Source organism: Nilaparvata lugens, chromosome 11 (assembly GCF_014356525.2).
Source record: "Nilaparvata lugens isolate BPH chromosome 11, ASM1435652v1, whole genome shotgun sequence".
Taxonomy (NCBI): Eukaryota; Metazoa; Arthropoda; class Insecta; order Hemiptera; family Delphacidae; genus Nilaparvata; species Nilaparvata lugens.
The window spans coordinates 3,865,547-3,888,168 of record NC_052514.1 but is presented as its reverse complement, the minus strand read 5'-3'; the positions used below and the strand labels follow the sequence as shown (position 1 = coordinate 3,888,168).

The window sequence follows — 22,622 nt, the reverse complement described above, 5'->3', positions numbered from 1 at the left end:
TTATTTTGATTTGGAAATTTACAACGATCATGTTGCTACAATAGTTCGTTCTCAGTAATTACATTACTTTCTCACTCACTCACTCACTGACTGACTGATTCACTCACTCACTCACTCGTAGAACTAAAAATCTACCGGACCAAAAACGTTCAAATTTGGTATGTATGTTCAGTTGGCCCTCTAGAGGTGCACTAAGAACGGATTTGAAAAAAATTCCAAAGATACGCCCAAAATCTGCGTTTTTTAGCGTTTTCTCAGCTTTATCGAGAACAAATGAGCAGAAAATGTTCAAATTTAGTACAGAAGCTCAGCTAGGGTGTAATAATGTTGTGTTAGAAGGAATTTGAAATAACGCCAAAGATACACCCAAAATAAGTTTTTATTGCGTTTTCTCAGTTATTTCATCAAGTAATAGACAGAAAATTTTGAAATTTGGTACTAGGGTCTAAAAATTTTGTGATGAGGTGACTTTAATAAATTCATGAAAGATACGCCCAAAATCAGCGTTTTTCCAACGTTTTTCTCAGCTTTTCTGCGTTTTCTCAGTACTTTGACTTTCTGATGGAATGAAGCATGCTAAAATGGAAAATGCATGCGAGCGAAGCGAGCCCGCTGATCTCAGTTTTGGACGATCCATTCGGGGGTCCAGGGTGCGGAGCGCCCTGGCTAGACGGATATGGCAAGCGAAGCGAGCCTGATTGCTAGTCTACCGTGGTCTTCTCTTCCCACTTCTTTTTGTTCTTCCCTTCTTCTCATTCTTTCTTTTTCATTCTTTCATCATTTCCTTTGAGATCAATCATAATTTCTCATTTAAGAAGGTCTTGAGAAAAATCAATAATTATTTCCTCCTATATTATTATAATAATGGTTATTAGCTTTTAACTCTGTCAATCATTATCCATCTTTCATTTTATCACATTCTTCTCCTATACAGTCCTCTCTTGGAGAGTTATACTGCTGAATAAGTAAAACTTTAAATAATAATTGTATCGCATTCTTTATTATTATTTTACTCCTTCTTTATTGAGTGGAGTTGGATTTTTGTTCGGGTTAAGAATAGACGAACTCAGGAGGATGTCACCAATTTAGGCTGACCTCACCAAACACAATGATTCATTAATGACTTAATTCATCCGAAATTTATGAATGGAAATTAAAAGATTACTCTTCCACTAGTAGTATTTGTGGTTTCCTGAATGGTAGAAGCTAGGCGCCCTTTTCATTCATCTCTTCTCCTTCACCATTCTTTATCTCTTCTCTCTATCACTCTCCTTCTGACCATTCTCTCACCCACCATCCTTCTTCGCTTCGTTCTTCTTCCGCCCCTACATCGTATTCTATTCTTCTTTATATTCTTCAGCTCCGTTTCCTTCCATGTTCTTCGATTGATCCCTATGAGTGATATCTTGTCGAAATTGTTTTTTCGCAACTATTTCTCTTCAATATTTTTCTTCTTCTTCTTCTTCTTCTTCTTCTTCTTCTTTTCTTCTTCTTCTTCTTCTTCTTCTTCTTCTCCTTCTTCTTCTTCTTTTTCTTCTTCTCTTCTTCTTCTCCTTCTTCTTCTTTTTCTTCTTCTTCTTCTTCTTCTTCTTCTTCTTCTTCTTCTTCTTCTTCTTCTTCTTCTTCTTCTTCTTCTTCTTCTTCCTTCTCACACTCTGTCTCTCATTTGATGTTCCTTATTCAACGTCTTTCTTTTGAAGCCAGTGTGGACTCGGCCAGCTATTAAAGTGTCCTGAGAACTGTTATATAGTTGAGTGTTGAGTGTGTTGGCTCTTAAATGCATAATAGCTGGACAGCAGATAGACAATCTTGCAAGACAAAGCTCTGAGTGTCAACTGACGGCTAGAGACAATAGAGATAGAGAGAAAGACATGTTGAGATAGTGTGAGAGAAATACATTGAGAGATATCATTGGATATCCTTATTCATATAGGTTATAAGATTTATTTATTTGTTTTATTTTTACAAGGAAGCACTGAATGGGAGAGGAAAACTAAGGAAACTCCTTGTAATATTTCTCTCCCAAATTTAGATTATAATATCGGGGCACCGAGCTTCAATCGTTATTTATTAATTATTGACTTTTGATAAACCAAACACAATTTTTTTAAATGATTTAGGAAGTACTAACAGGCACAGCCCGAAACTGTTTCTTTCACGAACTTTGATTTATACACTACTAGCCGTCAGGCTCGCTTCGCTCGCCATATCCGTCTAGCTCCCTGGCTCCGCCCCCTGGACCCCCGACTGGATCGTCCAAGAATGAGATCAGCAGGCTCGCTTCACTCGCGTGCATTTTTTATTTGAGCATTTTTATTATATGTTAGGACAATCCAGTCGGGGGTCCAGACTAGGCGTCTGGTCAAACGGATATGGCGAGCGAAGCGAACCTGACGGCTAGTAATATAATATTCCCAGGATTGAAGTAGCAGTGCCCAATCAATTTTTCCGCGATAAATGCATTCAAATCTTCAACTTGGTGCCAACCCAACAAAGTCAACTTAACTTAATGCCAACCTGACAAAATTAATTTAATTTGTTAACTATTAATTTAGTTGCCAGTTAACAACTGTTTCGAAGAGGTACTCTATCTAGATTATAGTTCTATAGTAACATATGATATGGAAATTTCAATTATAATTAAGAGATTGGGAGAAGAAGAATATACATGCTAAAAGACGAACAACCCTTAAAAACAACCCTTAGAGTTAAAATATTGCCAAAAGATTTCTTAGTGCGCCTATAAAGGGCCAACTGAACATACCTACCAAATTTGAACGTTTTTGGTCCGGTAGATTTTTAGTTATGCGAGTGAGTGAGTGAGTGAGTGAGTCAGTCAGTCAGTCAGTCAGTCAGTCAGTAAGTGAGTGCCATTTCGCTTTTATATATATAGATAAATAGTCCAGGAAGTAGGTTATGTTCCATACACTTGAATTGGGGTTCAATTTTCTGTTCAAACATTTGAAAACAAAAAAATTATAATTTAGATTATATACAAACCAAATTAAATAACAAGATAACACTCACTAACCAATTGAAATTGTCAAATAATGATCAACTTTGAAATTTATGATATACTCTAGTTTAGGAGGATTATCATATCATGTCAACAAATCAGATTATGTTGATCAAATCGATTAAATTGTCTAGCTAGATAAAATTTCTCGCTGATTGATTATGATTACACAGCTGGAAAAAGTTCTGTCTCTCTCCCACACAGGCACACGCATCTTCTGTTATCGAGAGACAAAGAAATTATCATCTGTTTTCCAAGGTTGAATTATCCTTTTAATGTCTTTCAGCGAGTTTTCCCAGGGATGAGACATAGTGCAATCGAATTTTGATATCATAAACCTACTACATTCCAAATTTCGTGAAAATCGTTGATGCCGTTTTCGAGATCCGTTGAACATAAATACCCATATAACCAAGTAACCAGATATAAAAATATAAACAGATATACAGAAATTGCTCACTTAATATAATAGGATATTAAATACGATGGCTCATACTTTAAAATATAAGGAGAGGTATAGCTTACTCATATAGTATAGACTTAACCTATTTCGAACTATGTGTTATCTAAATTTGGGAGAGGAATATCACAAGGTTACCAAATTTTTCCTCTCCCTATGATTTTGATAATGTACTTATTGTATAAATGGATGAATAAATGAATAGTGAGGTCTACCTTTTACAATGACAGTATTTGATTAACATTGGTGTTGGTTTCCTTATGTATCATTCTAAAAAGAAGATAGCGATATCCTTATCTGGCTCCGCAACGTTTCTACATCGTTTCTAATATATGATTAAAAGACAAAGAATATTCAATCACAATAATTATGATAATTTTTTGTTTAATCATTAAAAAATATAAAGAAAAGAAGAAGAAGAAGAAGAAGAAGAAGAAGAAGAAGAAGAAGAAGAAGAAGAAGAAGAAGAAGAAGAAGAAGAAGAAGAAAGAAGAAGAAGAAGAAGAAGAAGTTGAAGAAGAACAAGAAGAGAACAAGGAGTAGAAGAAGAAGAATAACAACAAAAAGAAAAACAAGAAGAAAAATTAGGAAAAAGATGAAGACGAAAATGAACAGGACAGAAAACAAATCAGTTTAGGAGTTGTAATGACTCACTCGTGCCGAATACGGAAATGAGTTTTGGTTTTTAATTATTTTCGAATTAATTCTGGAGACACGTTCAATTTCCTCGCTTATTACCGGAAGGGGTGTCTTGCTAGGCTAGGGGTGGGCCCAGGGGGGTGATTTAGGGCTGAATTATTTTCTTGTCACAAGCCACGTGGAGGCTGAAGGAATAATTGTGATCTGCCGGAATTTGAGGTCATTTAAGCTGGGTTTACACCAAAGTTATGACAACAAACTTATTTGATAGCAAAATGTTAATAACTTAATCCTTATAGATTCTATTAGATTGAACGGAACTTGACAAACACTTTTGTTCATCATGTGTTTGATAAGTTATGTTCAATCTAATAGAATCTATCCTATTATATTAAGCGAGCAATATTTGTACATCTGATTATATTTTGGTATATTATCTGGTTATCTGGTTATATGTTTCAACGGATCTCGAAAACGGCTCTAACGATTTTCATGAAATTTGGAACATAGTAGGTTTATGATACAAAAATTCGATTGCACTATGTTTCATCCCTGGGAAAACTCGCTGAACGACATTAAAAAGATAATTCATCCTTGAAAAACAGATGATAATTTTTTTGTCGTCTCTATAACGGAAGATGCGTGTGCCTGTGTGGGAGAGAGACAGAATTATTTCCAGCTGTGTAATCATAATCAATCAGCGAGAAATTTTATCTAGCTAGAAATTTCAATACACTTAATCAACATAATCTGATTTGTTGACATGACATGATAATCCTCCTAAACTAGAGTATATCATAATTTTCAAAGTTGATCATTATTTGACAATTTTAAGTGATTAGTGAGCGTTATTTTGTTATTCAATTTGGTTTGTTTATAATCAAAATTAGAACTTTTATGTTTTCAAATTTTTGAACAGAAAATTGAACTTGAATTCAAGTGTATGGAACATAACCTACTTCCTGGACTATTTGTAGTGTATAAATCAAAATTCGGGGAAGAAACAGTTATGGGCTGTGCCTGTTAGTACTTCCCTAATCATATTAAAGAATGTGTTCGTTTTATCTAAAGTCAATAAATAAATAACGAGGGAAGCTCGATGCCCCGATATTTAAAATAATGTTAATAACTTAATCCTTATAGATTCTATTAGATTGAACGGACAAATTTTGACAAACACATATGTTCATCATGTGTATGATAAGATATGTTTATTCTAATATAATCTATAAGGATTAAGTTAATAATATTTTGTTTAACTTTGGTGTAAACGCAGCTTTAGAGAATTTGAAGGTCCTTACATGCTTCAATGTTGTTTTCCATCACGAACTGCTTATTATTAAATCACTTTTTGCTTTTAGAAAAAACGACTTGCAGTCAGATATTTTACAATAAATGAATAAATCTCTCACTGGACAACGAGATCTTTCGGCAGTTCCGCCATCTTCTTGGTTGACAGCCAAAAGATCTCGAAAGATCTCGTTGTCCAGGGAGTGATTTATTAATTTATTGTTAAATATCTGACTGCTAGTAGTTTTTTCTAAAAGCAAAAAGTCCTTACATGTTTAAGACGATTCTCTCTCTTATATTATTGAAGACTATATCAATGATATTCCGTATGACATAATATCATAACATCAAGGAAGGCATTACGTATGACCTAATATTAAGCAATATATCAATGGTTGGTGCCTAAATTCATGGGAGAATTGGTGATGAGGGCCTAAACGTCAGTCAGCTGTGTTAATGTTATAACAACACTGCGTAAGGTAATCACGGCTATGTGCTATATTATGCTATGTTACACACAGCTGGTCCATGTCTCTCAATCATCTCACATGTTTGTCACTCTCATTCCCTCTCTGTCGCTCCCTTGTCACCTCCATATCACTCTCGCACTCTCTCAATCAGCACACGTGTTTGTCGTCTCTCTCATTTCTTCCCTGTCGCTCCCTTGTCACCTCCATATCACTTTCTCACTCTCTCAATCATCACACGTGTTTGTCGTCTCTCATTACCTCTCTGTTGCTCCCTTGTTACCTCTATATCATTCTCTCACACACTCACCCTGTATTACTCTCTGTTCTACATTGCTATCTTCTTCTCTCCCCCACAATGTCACATACTCCTCTCTCTTTTTCTACGCTGCTATACATCTCCCTCTCTGTTGAATATTCCCTTACATCATTACCTGTATTACATTTTTACATATCACATAATGTATTACATATCTAATTCCTACATGATTATATATCTCCTATGTCTCCTCTCACCTATATTTCACTCTCTTTCTCTACTGTCTCTTCTCTTTTTTCCTGGCTATGTAAGATGTATTTCATAAATAACAAATAGTATTTGTATTTCAAAATATCATCTATATTATGGCTGATGATGATTATGAATCATCATCATGATCTTATACACTCCAATGGTATCTAATTCCTACATGATTATATATCTCCTATGTCTCCTCTCACCTATATTTCACTCTCTTTCTCTACTGTTTCCTCTCTTTTTTCCTGGCTATGTAAGATGTATTTCATAAATATCAAATAGTATTTGTATTTCAAAATATCATCTATATTATGGCTGCTCTCATGATCTTATACACTCCAATGGTGACATTAATTTCAGCTGGTTTTTGAAATTGTCCAGTATTTTAACTTTCCGTTATTCGATTTTATCATTTGAAATCATCATCACATTTCGGATAATATCAATATTTAGCCATTTAAAAGCAAAAACCTGACCTCATTAACATTTCATTCACATTCGAAATATAAGTCAACAGAGTCTTTCAGGTTATGTTCATTTAATTTTATTTGGAAGACAATTTTAAAGATGAATTGGATGTAGAGAAGAAGGTAGGAAGATTCCAAATGATTTGTGGAAGTATCAGTAGGACATTGGGAAAGAAAGCTACCACAAGCACGATAATGAAATTTTATAAGACAATGGCAGCTCCACTACTACTCTATGGTAGTGAATCGTGGGTAACATCAAAGCCACTTGAGAGTAAAGTGCAGGCAGCTGAGATGAGATTTCTTCGCAGAACTAAGGGCTGTGACAGAAGAGATCACATCAGGAATGAGGATATACGGAAAGAGCTGAATATCTTCTGCCTGAATGAGAGAGTTGCATCTTATCGTCAGCAATGGAAAGAGCATGTGGAACGAATGTCAGCTGATAGGCTTCCTCAAAGAATTTTCAAGTATAAACCGGTAGGCAAAAGAGACATAGGCAGGCCACGAAAAAGATGGCAATGATCATTATATTTATTATAAAATGAAAACAGTAGATTGTAGTGATGCTTATGATGATATTACATTAGATTATATTGGTGTTATTAATTTATAGATTTTATTTATTATTATTTTTTATTCTAATTACAAGCTGAATGTGAGTCGGAACAGGCAATAGCCTAATCCCTGATTGAAAGAAGAAGAAGAAGAAGAAGAAGAAGAAGAAGAAGAAGAAGACAATTCGAAATCTGGCAGATCTAATGTGTATGATTTTAGTTTATGTCTTACATAGCTATGGGTAGAGTTATGTGTGGACTCTGCAACCGGGTAAGGAACTCCCGATCCAATACCTCCTACTATTTATGGTAGAGGGAAGATCTCAGTATATTATCAAGTATACCTATTTGATTAAGGTGATGTAGCAGTCTCTTTAGAAGCAGTAAAGTTGTTCAATAGGAATGTGAAAGTTAAAATAGTAAAAAGTTTCATTGTAACTTTCAATTACACCTCCCTCTCCATTCAGTCATGAATTCCACTCCTTCATCTATTCATTCATGAATTCCACCATATCAATGTCACAATTAGTCGCACATGTTACAAAATTCTACAAATCTTTTACTATTTGTGAGCTAGCTGAACAACCCACATTTCTACTTCTTCCATCCCTATGTCCCACATAAGCTGAGGTATGTCAATATTCAATAAACCATCAATAGAATACTGACAAGAACACAACAGATCCCGCTAAATTGACAGGTTGATCTTATCTTCACACTTCATCATTCCTAGCTTGAGGAAACCTTCAAGCTCTGCAGTTGTAAAATCTATTAATACAACGAGATATCCGAATATTTTCACGAGCCTGTCAATCTTTTCAACTAAGATAAAATCTTTAGGATGTTGAACATCACACCTCGGATTTCCAAATATTGGAAAATTCGAGAAAATCGGAAAATTTCGCCACGTTTTCCACTATTTGTAATTCATTTTTGACAGGAATCGAAGATACATTTTCCTTTCCAACTGTCATGTAGTGTGTTTTGAGGTTGAACAGACCTATCGAGGTTTATTTATGGGGTCGGAAAGCCGGATGCCTAATTGAATTCGGATGTTAAACTCTGAAATATTTGGGATGTCTTTCAACTTGATGTGTCTTCTACATTGGATAGTTGAGGATTTATGAATATTTATTGGGAGACTGAAGTGCTATTTCCATCTATAAACTTGGCGAAGTATTAATTTAGTGTCATAGAAGTTCTCCATTGATGGATTTTGATATCGTTCTTATACACTCGTAAATACCATAGAGAAACAATAGCATAAGCAGATATCCCATTGTATAGGGAGTTTATGTAGCAACTTTTACTGTTATCTCAGGCCGATTACCGTTGATTATTGTCAATTTTTACTGTTTTGTTGGGGTGAGAGTGTATGAAGGGCACAATATGAGAGACTACCAGTGTCACACAGCTTCACGGGAAAGAATTACATGAACTATCGGCTTGAGATAACAGTAAAAGTTGCGACATAAACGGCCTATACCATGGGATATCTGCTTATGCTTTTGTTTCTCTATGCAAATACTCACTAAACGCCAAGATTCAAGTCATAGTGACGGTTGCACAAAAGCCGGTTAAATTTTAATCGTGATTAAATCCACGAGAACCAATCAGAGAAGCCTTCTTATCAAAAAGGCCTTCTCTAATTGATTCTCGTGAAATTAATCATGGTAAAAATTTTACCGGCTTTTGTGCAACCGAGCCATAGAATAGCAAAAACGTGAAGTTTTTATCATTTTGTCTATAAAGTAAAGTTTACATCAAAACTAATTTTCTTGGCCTGTTTAGTGGTCATCCTGTTGATTCTGTTTTTAAATATAAATCTTTGAAATTGAGAATCATTCATACTCTGTATTTCAACTATTGAAATCAAGAAGAAGAGAGATTTTGAAGGTCTGTTAATAGCTTTTGTTTTTGAAAAGATATCTTCGAAATTTGAGTTTCATTTATGTTATATTTTGAAACTATAAGAATCAGGAAGATGAGAGGTTTTGAAGTTTTCCCATATATTGTTCTCTATTAACAATCATTACCCATACTGTATATAAAAGCGAAATGGCACTCATTCACTGATTGACTGACTGACTGACTCACTCACTCGCAGAACTAAAAATCTACCGGACCAAAAACGTTCAAATTTGGTAGGTATGTCCAGTTGGCCCTTTAGAGGCGCACTAAGAAATCTTTTGGCAATATTTTAACTCTAAGGGTGGTTTTTAAGGGTTTAAAGTTCGTCTTTTAGCATGTATATTCTTCTTATTCTCCTAATTATAATATTGAAAAAAGTCCATACCATACCATAGAACTATAATCTAGAGAGAGTACCTCTTCGAAACAGTTGTTAACTGGTAACTAAATTAATAATTTTGCCAGGTTGACATTAAGTTGAGTTGATTTTGTTAGGTTGGCACCAAGTTGAAGATTGAAATGCATTTATCGCTGAAAAATTGATTGGGCACTGCTACTTCAATCAGAGCTATTCCTGGGAATATTATATTACTAGCCGTCATGCTCGCTTCGCTCGCCATACCCGTTTAGCCAGACGTTTAGTCTGGACCTCCGACTGGATCGTCCTACAAATGAAAAATGCAGGCGAGCGAAGCGAGCCTGCTGATCTCACTCTTGGACGACCCAGTCGGGGGTCCAGGGGGCGGAGCCCCCTGGCTTGACGTATATGGCGAGCGAAGCGAGCCTGACGGCTAGTACTGTATATATTTGATATGAAAAAGTAATAAAAATGGGATAGTAAATTAAATTCTCATATATTAGATATTAATGTAATATATCACATTATTTGGAGCTCCGATCAGAATCATGTTACTCGAATTTCAATTATTCACGTTTAAGGAGATTGATTTCGAACGAACTTTCAAATGAACGGATGAAATAGAATAGATTCTCTCCTATAACTATCAGAATTAATCGTAGAAAAGGCACCGATAATATTTAAATAAAATGCCGATAGTTGAAACTGAATCTCAGGATATCCTCAAATCGGACATATTATCCAAATTTGCACCTGTTAACTGTTCAAACTGAGCCGACAGTGAATTGACATGTTGTGTATAATGCGTTGTGTCAACAATTTACATTTAGCAGGTATGCGTTTGATGTAAATCAGGTACAGAGAGGCACCCTCTTCCCCCTATAGCCCCCAAACATAACTGAGGCTTACCCTCCCCCTTCCACAATTACCCCTCACTCACAGCCATAACTGACAGATGACCTTGCAATGTAAACACTAAACAGTTGCTCTCTCTCCCACGGGTCACCTATCACATTGAATGCTCTAGTTTGACACATTGACCTCCCTCCTCAATTCCTGTTCCTGAAATTTACTCCTCCTCATCCATCTCCTCCTCCTCCTCCTCCTCCTTCTTCTTCTTTTTGTTTCTTCTTTGTTCTTCTCCTCCTCCTACTTTTTGTCCTCCATCTCCTTCTTTTTCTCCTCCTTCTCCACCTCCTGCTTTTCCCCTCAACCATTACCTCGCCATCACATCTTCCTCGATTTCTTATGAATTTCCAGAATTCTGCGGTTCTCACTCTATGAATTCTCGATTACATGAACGTTCCAATGTTTCCGACAAATATACATTGGAATGCATAATAAGTGTATAAGGAGGAATCCAAGTAAATTTTTAAGCCATACTGAGGTCCACAAAGTGGAGGAAGATAGGATAACAGCGTTATCGATTATCTGCCTTGCCACTGCCTTCTATATGCCACTGTTCTTCTTTTTCTTCTATATGCCGGCTCCGCGACGGAGATTGGCGATCATCAATGCAATTTGGACTCTATTGACTGCAGCTCGGAACAGAGATGTTGAGTCAATGTTGAACCACTCTCTCAGGTTCTTTAACCAGGATGTTTTCCTTCTTCCAAGCCCGGCGTCTTCCTTCAATCTTGCCCTCCATTATCAACTGCAGGAATCTGTACTTCTCATTGCGCATCACATGTCTAAAATACTGAAGCTTATAACTCTTAATACAGTAAACAACCTCCACTGTAGTCCCAATGATAGTTGTTACCGCTATATTATTATGATGTAATATTAACTGTTTATTCTTGATTAAAATAATAAATTGTATGTTATTCGTCCATAATCTATATTTATCAATGATTAAATAATATATTTTCGTAATTGAGGTTGAATATTTTGTTAATTTATTATTTTACTACATTGTTAAAAACGATCTGGCAGCGTTTCGGAGCTAGAGAAGGATAGCGCAATCTGCTTTATCGAATGATAGACAATGATAGCAACACCAATTGTAATCAAATACTGCAATTATAACGTGGACCTCACCATATAGTAAGTGAGATAACAGCATGAGAAAGAGGTTGACAGTTGTATTCCATAAATAGAATGTGTCTCATCTGTATGCAAGTGTGATAGAAAATTATCGGGCCGAGTGGCTGCGCACTGATTTACATCAATCAGGACAATTTGACAAGAATAGCGCATGCGTACAAGTCACTGTGATCAGTCAGAGACGTAGTACGTTGTCTAAAGTCACTTTGCACTGTTGCTTGTCTAATACCACTGGTTCTCTATTAGTTCTATTCACCATTAAGAATATCATGATATGCAGCTTTCAATTCTAAATTTTCGATAATGCCTTGTATTAAGTAATAATAAAAGTAAAGGACTTTAAAAGATCGTATATTGTAATAAACTGTGTTCTTCTTAAATGTCAAAATTGATGCCTTATAATGGCACTAGACTAATCTTACCAATAATAAGCTACACCTGAATCTATAAATAATCCTTATTCTCTGTGATATGATTGGCTGCTTCATTATCAGTTCCCATTAAGAACTAATAATGAGATTGGTGTTTCCCTTACAACAATATACCATTTATATAATATAATAAAGGAAAGAATTGGCTTATATAAGTACGGGGAAGAAAATTAACTAATGATGCATCATAACGTCTGAACTACTCAAATTATTATCTTGAAATTTTGCATATAGATTCTTAATTTACCGAGGTTGGTTATAGGCCTATTTTGATTCCTCTAGATTTCAGTAGGTCAAGTTTTCAGTAAGATCCTTGCCTAGCACGGGCCGTTATCTGCTGGTCTCTAAAATATTTGTTGCTATCCAAGAGTTCATTACAAATATCTGAAGCATTAATATGAAAACCAAAGTATTATTAGCTTATTACAGTTGTACTCAATTGTATTTGGAGGTAAAACCATAGAGAAACAATAGCGTAAGTAGATATCCCATGGTATAGGGAGTTTATGTCGCAACTGTTACTGTTATCTCAAGCCGATTATTGTCGATTTTTACTGTTTTAACCGGGTAAGAGTGTTTGAATGGCACAATATGAGAGACTACCAGCGTCATAAAGCTTCACGGGAAAGAACTACGTGGACTATCGGCTTGAGATAACAGTAAAAGTTGCGACATAAACGCCCTATACCATGGGATATCTATTTATGTTATTGTTTCTCTATGGTAAAACATAGCCTGTTTCTAGTTTTCATTTTATTCAAATCTGGGATAGAAATAGCACAAGATTAGAATAATAATTTATCTCTCCTAAAAAGAGTGTTAACATAAAAATGAGGAATTAGCAATGAAGAATAGCATTCTGCTATACTATAGTGAGGTCCACGTTATAATGGCAGTGGAGAAAGATAGCAGAACAACGTTGCCGATCCTCTCTCTTGTCAATCAATACCTTCTATAGACGGTAGCTGATACAGGTTTATTGTTGTAATGTTAACAGCTCATTTTCGTTTCAAATAATCAATGATATTTTATTAAGCAAGAAATTATATTTTTCATAAATTAGTTTCATAATTAATTTTCATCATTAAGATGAAATATTTTGTTAATTAGTTATCAATTCTACATTATTGAAAGAATAAGACTTTGATATTGTCAATACCACTTTTATTTATTCGAAAATCAATTCATAATTCAGTACCAGGTTTCATGGTAAAACCTACCACATCTTCAGCTGAACTAATAAGTTGGAGTTCCTCCAATAACAAAAAACTTATTAATTCAGCTGAATATGTGGTAGGTTTTACCATGAAACCTGGTACTGAATTATGAATTAATTTTCGAAAAAATAAAAGTGGTATTGACAATATCAAAGTCTTATTCTTTCAATTATGGAGAAATATCACAACATCTCAGAAATACCATACAATCAAATTATTCAATTCTACATTGTTGAAAGACGATCTGGCAACAGAGTAAAGCGAGAAAGAGATAGCGCCATCCGCTTTGTTGAATGATAGACAAGTATAGCAATACCATTGCTAATTAAACACTGTCTTTATAACGTGGACCTAACTGTAGTTTAAATATCTTGATTCAAAGATTTTTCTCCAAAACCGTGACTCGTTGATTGCTTTCTATTGAAATAATTTCAATAGAAATCGAGTCGATTGTTATTTCTCCATAAATTGTGTAAACGTTTTCATTGACATCTTCTCTTAATTGTAAACTGACTTTCCATTGATAAACACTTCATGAATGAAAACCCGATTTGTTACAAGAAAGCTTTTCTCCAGTCAGCATTACTCATGAACTACAAACATCAATGCGACCCATTCTACGAATACTGACAATTTCCAGTGAATCTAAACCACGTGGGTTTGTTTGGGTGCAAGCCTTGTGGCTGTTGAAAGCTCAAAGCTGAAAGCAGTGGTACACACAGCAAAGCACCGGTGCTTTATCCAAGCACCAAAAGTGTTGCAGGGTTTAAGGGGTTAACCACCGCCGCAGGAGGGGTAAACCATGGCAGGGGGTGGGGGTAAACAAGGTAGGGAGGGTTTGTTGTGGGTGCACACACTTACAAATACATGTACACTCACACACACTAGCAGGCAAATGTCAAGTTCATTCCTTACGCATGCGTAGAAGATACAAAACAAACCCCTTTTGCAGGGTGCAGGGCGCATGTCGAGTTGTAGGGACCCTGTCTCATCCCCCTAGGGAATCCTGTATCAATGATACATGCTAGTGAATGTAAGCGTGTTGGGAGAGAGGTAGTGGGGTTGAGAGTTTGACGAAATTTGTTTGTGATGTTCCAAGGAATTTATTTATTTCATTTGAAAATTAGAACAATGATCGGGAGAGAAACAACAGGATTAATCCAAAACTATTCCTTTCCCGAATTAGGATAGATGATGAGTAAATATATTATATATACAGAGTGATTCTTTATTAGGAGTTATTAGTTCTCTCCTCATAAAACAGCAAATTTATGTGGTGTAATGTACTACATAAGAATACATTTCATTCAACTTTACAAATTCAGTTTAAACAGCTTACATAATTCTTTTCAGAATTAAATTCTCTACAATTTTTATTGCGAAAAAAAATGTTTTTTCTGGTCATTAAAGAAAGTTATTGGGCATCAAACGTCTGTGTTTTTCTACTTAGATTTTTTGCATATTTCAACTTTTTTCTCAAAAACTACTCACACTACAGGTTCCAGACTAGTTTTATTCAATTTTTCAGATATTTTTCCAAATGAATCCAGCATAAGTTTTTCAAAAACTAGTCCTCAAACAATTCAGCATCGGTGTATTTCACCAGAGGAACTGAATTCCGGGCGAAAACTTTCACCTGTATAGCTCGCTAATGAAGCGTTTATTTATAAGAATTTATTTTCTTATTTTTACCTCTACTATCACGCATTAAATTATTTTACCATTAATGATTAATCATTAGTATTAAATGATTCTATAAATGATGATATGTGTGAGTGAATTCATAGATAGAATCCATGTCTTGTACATAAAATACTTTACCTGTATTCTGTATGCATCAATCTACTTCATAGCCAAAGTTTTTTCAATTATTAGGTTGTAGGAAGAGCAAGAAAAATTCAAAACTTTTATCATACAAATAGATTTTTGATGATAGTATACTAATATATTAATAGTATGTAAGAGTATGGAGTACTGTATCATGAGAACAAGAATACACAACTCAGATAACAATTTTTTGTTTATATTGGAACAATCAGGAACGACGTTTGGTATTTCTGAAAACTTTCATTCACATAAAAAATGCATAAGAACAGTTCCAGGCAATAATTAAACTGAACAACAGTTTGTTTTACATTCGGACAGCAGCTGAATGTTGGAAATTATGCCTAGCAGAATTACTGAACCGAAACAATGCAAGACAGCTGTTATCCAGACGTCAATGTAGATGTGATCTATACTACAGCAGAAATAATTATATTTTCTCTGTTGCTTTTATACGTTTTCATTCCGGTGAAGCAATGAAGAATTGTTTAAACTGTATAGTATAACCGAAACATTTGTTGTTCAAAAATTAGAACGTAGATCCAATTTATAAGAGAGAATCCAAGTAAATTTATGAGCCATACTGAGGTCCACATCATTCTGGTAAAGGAGAAATATAGTAGAACAGCGTTGCCGATTCTCTGCCTTGTCACTGCCTTCTATAGAGGATAGCTGATACCGGTTTCATGTAATATTAACTGTTCATTCTTGTTAAAAATAATCAATCATGTTTCATGCAACAATAAAATATATCTTTCAATGATCAAATAATGAATTTTTAAAACTGAGATTAATTATTTTGATGATTAATTTATATTTCTACATTGTTACAACACGATCTGACAATGTTGCGGAGATAGAAAAGGATACCGATATTTGCTTTGCCGAATGATAGACAAGGATTGTGCTACACCAATCAAATACTGCTATTATAACGTTGACCACACCATGGTTATAGTTTAGTCTGTAGATAATTTTTTTTGTATGGTAAAAGTTGAAAACTCTCAAAGGTAAGATCAAAGTATTGTTAAAATACTGTTACAAATTAAGCAACAATAATCTTTGGGTGCAATGTGATTCACTATGTTTGTTTTTGATCGAACTTTTCTTCTATTAGTGGAAAGTGTAGAATATGTTTCCATTGTAATAAATTTGAATTTGAATTTCCTAGCAATAAACAAGAATAGTTTTATTTTGTCTTGAATAACGACGAGAAATGATGTTCCTTTTTATTGTTTTCAACTTGACAAAGTTCTTGCAAAGTTCTGTACATTTTTATTCCATCGTGAAAGTTATATTAGGAGATTTTTTACCAAGTACTACTTCATTTATGTCTGTAATTATAACGACATTGCATTTTGTCTACTTGATTTGTAGTTTATGACGAATAAATTAAATTTGAACTATGGATTCATTTAAAAATCACGAGGCTTTTGTATATGTTTGAATTTTTCAAGAGTGGATCTTCAGATGAAGGTGTCAGTGGTGACAAAAATAAAGAGTCAATTCAGTTAAGAATATTTCAATTTCATTTTTTATTTACATTTTTCGTTCCAATATTCCCATTAGACCCAAATGTGTGATCTGAATTTGTGATATTCACTTGACTATAAAGAGATTTAACAAAAATGAACACTACTTAATATTATATCAGATATACCGGTATCAGCTATCCTCTATAGAAGGCAGTGGCAAGGCAGAGAATCGGCAACATTTTTCTCCATTCTTTCTCCACTGCCATTATATCGTGAACCTCACTATAGAGTGTACGTGGCACTTTTATAAAATACCTTAGATTGGTGGTTAGTGGCTGTTATATCATTGCATTGCGCGGTTGAAGGAGGTATTAGTTCAAAGCCTGTCCGCTAGGCTGCAGCACATTCCAGGAGCGCTATGGATTGATAAAGAATGTTCTGTATAGTGCTGCACCCTGGCGGTAGAACTCAGAACTAGGTGAAGCAGATAAGGTTGTCTTATCACAGGCTAAATACAGAATCAGTACCTCCCAACTTTATCAACAACAATGTTTCTTCATAATTCTATAAATCATAAATCATCTTCCTCTTTTTCTTCTTCCTCCTCATCTTCTGCCTCTTCTCATCCTTCTCTTCTCCTTCTTTTTCTTCCTCTTCATCCTCTCATATTCTTCTACTTGATAATTCTCTTCCACATCTCCCTCTTCTCCTCCTCACTCCTCTTCCACTTCTTCTTCATCCTTCTCATCCTCATCATCCTCCTCCTCATCTTCTTCTTCTTTTTCTTCTTCTTCCTTCTTCTTCTTCTTCTTCTTCTTCTTCTCTTCTTCTTCTTCTTCCTCCTCCTCTTCTCATCCTTCTCCTTCTTCTTCTACTTCATCATCATCTTCCTCTTATCATCATCTTTTTCCTCTTCTCATCCTTATTCTTCCTCCTCTCATCCTTCTCCTTCTTCTACTTGATCATCATCTTCCACATCTCCCTCTTCTCCTCCTTCCACCTCTTCCTCTTTTTCTTCTTCTTCCTCCTTTTCTTCTTCTTCTTCCTCCTCATATTCCTCTGCTCCTCCTTCCTCCTCTTCCTCTTTTTCTTCTTCTTCCTCTACTTCTTCTTCCTCCTCATATTCCTCTGCTCCTCCTTCTTCTTCCTTTTCTTCCTCTGCCTCTTTTCCCTTCTCTCCTCCTCTTCCTCTTCATCCTTCTCTTCCTCCCCCACCACCTCTTTGTTTCGCACCCATTGCCACTTACTCTTTCTCTTCCTTTTGACGTACATCTCTCTCACCCCTTTCACCAGTTGTCTGTGTAGTGTAAAGAGAAAAACAGCCGTGTGAAAGAATAATGATGAGTAAGGGTGGAAAAAGGAAAACCCACCAGCCAAACATTTTCCGCCTGGGGAAAACCTCCGAAACGTGAGTGTTGTCATGTCAGGGTCGGGTCGGGAAAAGCTCTGAGTCAAGTGGAAAATTCGGTGGAAAGCTTTTGCGCAATTTCACTAAACGGCTGGCATTGCAGCTTTCTTTAATACTCATGTTTCATCACTGTAGTATTTTCTTATGTGTATCTTGTTAGCTTGTTAGTTTTGGATGAAGAATTCACAAAAATCTCATCATATCTCCATGTTATATCTTATAGAATTTATTTATTCATTCATTTATCTGGAAATATACATATTTGAAGGCACTTTATATTTCCACTTCTATATTATGATGGATGATGCTTATTCCTTAAAAAAACTTTCCTCATCGCATGATTTAACTTTTGGGAAGATCGATATCACTTGGTGTTAAATCTGCGAAATACGTCAATCTAAAAAAAAACAAACAATTCAAACTTATAACAGCTATGCTTAGCTATTAAGGATGAAAACATAGTGGGGGGCGAAGTTATATAATGAATGATATTTTTTAATATAATCCATGTATTCAAATGATACCATAGAGAAACAATAGCATAAGTAGATATCGCATGGTATAGGCGTTTATGTCGCAACTTTTACTGTTATCTCAAGCCGATAGTCCACGTAGTTCTTTCCTGTGAAGCTTTATGACGCTGGTAGTCTCTCATATTGTGCCGTTCATACACTCTCACCCGGTCAAAACAGTGAAAATCGACCATAATCGACAGTAATCGGCTTGGGATAACAGTAAAAGTTGCGACATAAACGTCCTATACCATGGGATATCTTCTTACGCTATTGTTTCTCTATGATGATACCTCACACATTGGAGTTGTATGTTTTTACTCATTTTTATATTCAATTTGTATACATCATAATAATTTTTATGCATCATATCCATCTCTCTCAATCTTGAAGCTACTACACTTTGTGGCTTCACTATGTTTTCTCCCTTAATAGCCTTAAGTGAATTGCAGAAAGAGATGCAAATGCTTTCTGGTGAATTGAATATTATTTCTTCCTTCCACAAATCCATTACAAGATAATTATCTATCATTTATTTTTTAACAAATCACTCTGATGTAATAAAATTAGTACATTGTTAGATAAAATACTAAGGCAATTTTTGTGTTACTTTCTCTTCCAAATGTAGGTAATGACACAGTTGAAACAATCAATTAAAATATAATTATTAAATTTTTCTTCTCCTTTTTGTTGCAGCACCTTCTGTACCTGAACCATGGAGATTTTCCAAGAGCAGAAAGAGGGAGAGGGAGAGGAAAAGGAAGCCGAGGGGGAGGAGTCAGTAGAAATGTGAGTAACTCAAAAATCTTCCATCTTTGTTTATCTTGTATTACTAGAAAAATCTACTAGACAATTGAGACTGGCATAAGCTTTAAGGCTGATTCATCTTGTATTTGTATTTTCGATGATTATTCGAACTGATTTTTTTATTCAATTTGGTAAAGGTTTGAGTAAAGGATCGATTTATTACATCGATCACATATGAAAACTTCGCTCCATAATGGATCCCAAATCAATTATTGTTTTCAATTCATTTCAATACAATTCGATTCATCTACCGCACATTTGATTGCTTGACTCAGTTTTCGGTGATGTTGATTGATTGATTGATTGATTGATTGATTGAGTACTTTATTTATGTAGATTACAATATATACTGGCTTATACACTTATATACAATAGCTTACAATACAGCAAAGTTATAGATGAATTTACATAATATAGACTAAGAATATAACTATTGAACTGTATATGAAACTGTATATGAAAAAGCAATTTGTAATATAATAACTATAGATAATAATCATATTGTTATGCATCTACATAAATTGGCGGAGCTTTGGACATATCAATGTTGCATAGAGAAAAGAATACTTAGTGCCGGTTGCACAACAGCCGGTTAAATTTTAACCGTGATTAATTCCACGAGAATCAATCAGAGATTTTAGCCTTCTTCTCTGATTGGTTCTTGTGGAATTAATCTCGGTTAAAATTCAACCGGCTGTTGTGCAACCAGCACTCAGTAATACATAATCTCCAGTTGTTTTGTAGGTAGATATCCTTATTGAATTGAAACAACTTGATATTGTAAAAACCTCTAATATATCACAAAGAATTTGGAATACTAGTTGCGTTTGTTACACCATTATCAATCTCCAGTAAAATAAAAGCTTAGATAAACGGGTAGCAGAATATCATACGAGTAGCATGGATGAAGCTCTACGATTGGCCATTAGCTGTCGACCAATAGAGATTGAGTTCTACTGTCGTTGGCCGAGACTAGACACGCCCAAGTATTCCAAATATGGTCACGAGAACCATTGGACAACAAACAATAAGGAGAAAATTGGAATAAGAACGAAATGTATAATATTTATTTATTTATCTATTAAATTAATTAGGACCTGAAATTCATCAGTTGCGACCTGAAAACTCTGACACTAGACCTGAGCCAGCCAGGTCACTCGATATTATTATTATTATTATTATTTATGTATTTATTCATTGGATGGAATTTACAATATAAAATCGGAATGAAAAAACATGCGCTAGCCCAGAACTTCTTGTGTATGTTCCTAAATTTCTTTTCTTCAATATTAATTTAATAAATTCATTGACAATCAATTATTCTATCTTATTCTATCTTTTACTATTATTAAACGAGCAACTTCTGTTCAAATGTATAGATGTTTGTATTTCACCGGATCTCGAAAACTGCTCTAACGATTCTCAAAAAATTCAGAACATAGTAGGTTTATAATATAAAGATTCGATTGCACTAGATCTCATCCCTGGGAAAAGTCGCGGAAGGACATTAAAAGGATAATTATTAATATAATCCATGTATTTAAATGATACCATAGAGAAACAATAGCATAAGTAGATATCCCATGGTATAGGGCGTTTATGTCGCAACTTTTACTGTTATCTCAAGCCGATAGTCCACGTAGTTCTTTCCTGTGAAGCTTTATGACGCTGTTAGTCTCTCATATTGTGCCGTTCATACACTCTCACCCGGTCAAAACAGTGAAAATCGACCATAATCAACAGTAATCGGCTTGGGATAACAGTAAAAGTTGCGACATAAACTCCCTATACCATGGGATATCTTCTTACGCTATTGTTTCTCTATGATGATACCTCACCCATTGGAGTTGTATGTTTTCACTCATTTTTATATTCAATTTGTGTACATCATAATAATTTTTATGGATCATATTCAGCTCTCTCAATCTTGAAGTTACTACACTTTGTGGATTCACTATGTTCTCTCCCTTAATAGCCTTAAGTGAATTGCAGAAAGAGATGCAAAATGCTTTCTGGTGAATGAAATATTATTTTAACGTTCCACAAATCCATTACCAGATTATTATTTATCATTTATTTTTCTAACAAATTACACTGATGTAATAACTTTGATACATTGGTATATGAAGTACTAAGGTAATCCTTGTGTTATTTTCTTTTCTAAATCTAGATGATGGCACAGTTGAAACAATCAATTTAAATATAATTATTTTTTTTTTTCATTTTTGTTGCAGCACCTTCTGTACCTGAACCATGGAGATTTTCCAAGAGCAGAAAGAGGGAGAGGGAGAGGAAAAGGAAGCCGAGGTGGAGGAGTCAGTAGAAATGTGAGTAATTAAAAAAATCATAAATCTTTGTTCATTACTAAATTAAAAATACTAGACATTGTAACTGGCATAACTATCAAGATTGTTTATTTTATTTTTGAATTTTTTTTCAACGACGTTTCAAATTCTAGAGGATTATGAGAGAGCATGCACCATGGATTGGAGGAACAACATGATTTTCTTGTATAGTGGATCGATTCCCAATCTTAGCTGTGAGAAGAAGTGTCACCTGTCGAGAGAATTAAGGTTTGGGTGGAGAATTTCATCAATATGCACCGCTAAGTGCAAAGGGCAACGGAATACTTCTCCTTCTTCTTCTCTATCTCCTTTTTATCCATGTTCATCATATTTCCCTTATTTAAGCTCTTATTCTCCTTCATCTTTCTCAATCTTCCCTCCTCTCTCTTTTCCTCTTAATCATCCCAACCATGTTTTCCTTCTTCTTCCTCTTCTTCTCCTTTTTATCTCCATCCTCATCATATTTCTTTTCTTTTAGTTCTTATTCTTCTTCATCTTTCTCTTTTCTTTCTTCCCTCCTTTCTCTTTTCCTCTTCATCATCTCTCCCATGTTTCCCTCCTTCCTCTTCTTCTCCATTTCCTTTTTATCCATCCTCATCATATTTTCCTTTCTTTAGCTTTCAATCTCCTTCATCTTTCTCTTTCTTCCCTCCTTTCTCTTTTCCTCTTCATCATCTCCCCCATGTTTTCCTCCTTCTTCATGTTTTCCTCCTTCTTCATTTTTTCTCTTTCTACCTCTCTTTTATCTCCTTCTTCGCGAAGCAAGTGAAGAGAGAGCAGAATGAGAAAGAAAGAGAAAGAATATTGGCACGCGCCGATCCTAGCTCAGAGACATGTCCGTGTGCTGATCTCAGCGATTGGTGGTTGGTAAGAGG

At 34.9% G+C, this 22,622-nt stretch overlaps 1 protein-coding gene across 6 annotated transcripts in view; it reads left to right on the top strand.

Moving 5' to 3' along the window:
* LOC111058182 (DNA N6-methyl adenine demethylase) overlaps window positions 1-22,622 on the top strand; it is a 269,719-nt gene that overhangs the window by 114,855 nt on the left and 132,242 nt on the right. For 5 of the 6 annotated variants that reach the window (XM_039437424.1, XM_039437428.1, XM_039437426.1 and 2 more), the window contains exon 3: window positions 19,292-19,384. In XM_039437424.1, the coding sequence (XP_039293358.1) occupies window positions 19,292-19,384 (93 nt within the window). Of the gene's footprint in view, window positions 1-19,291; window positions 19,385-21,640; window positions 21,730-22,622 lie in introns of those variants that run through there. The other variant, XM_039437429.1, reaches the window with a different exon arrangement.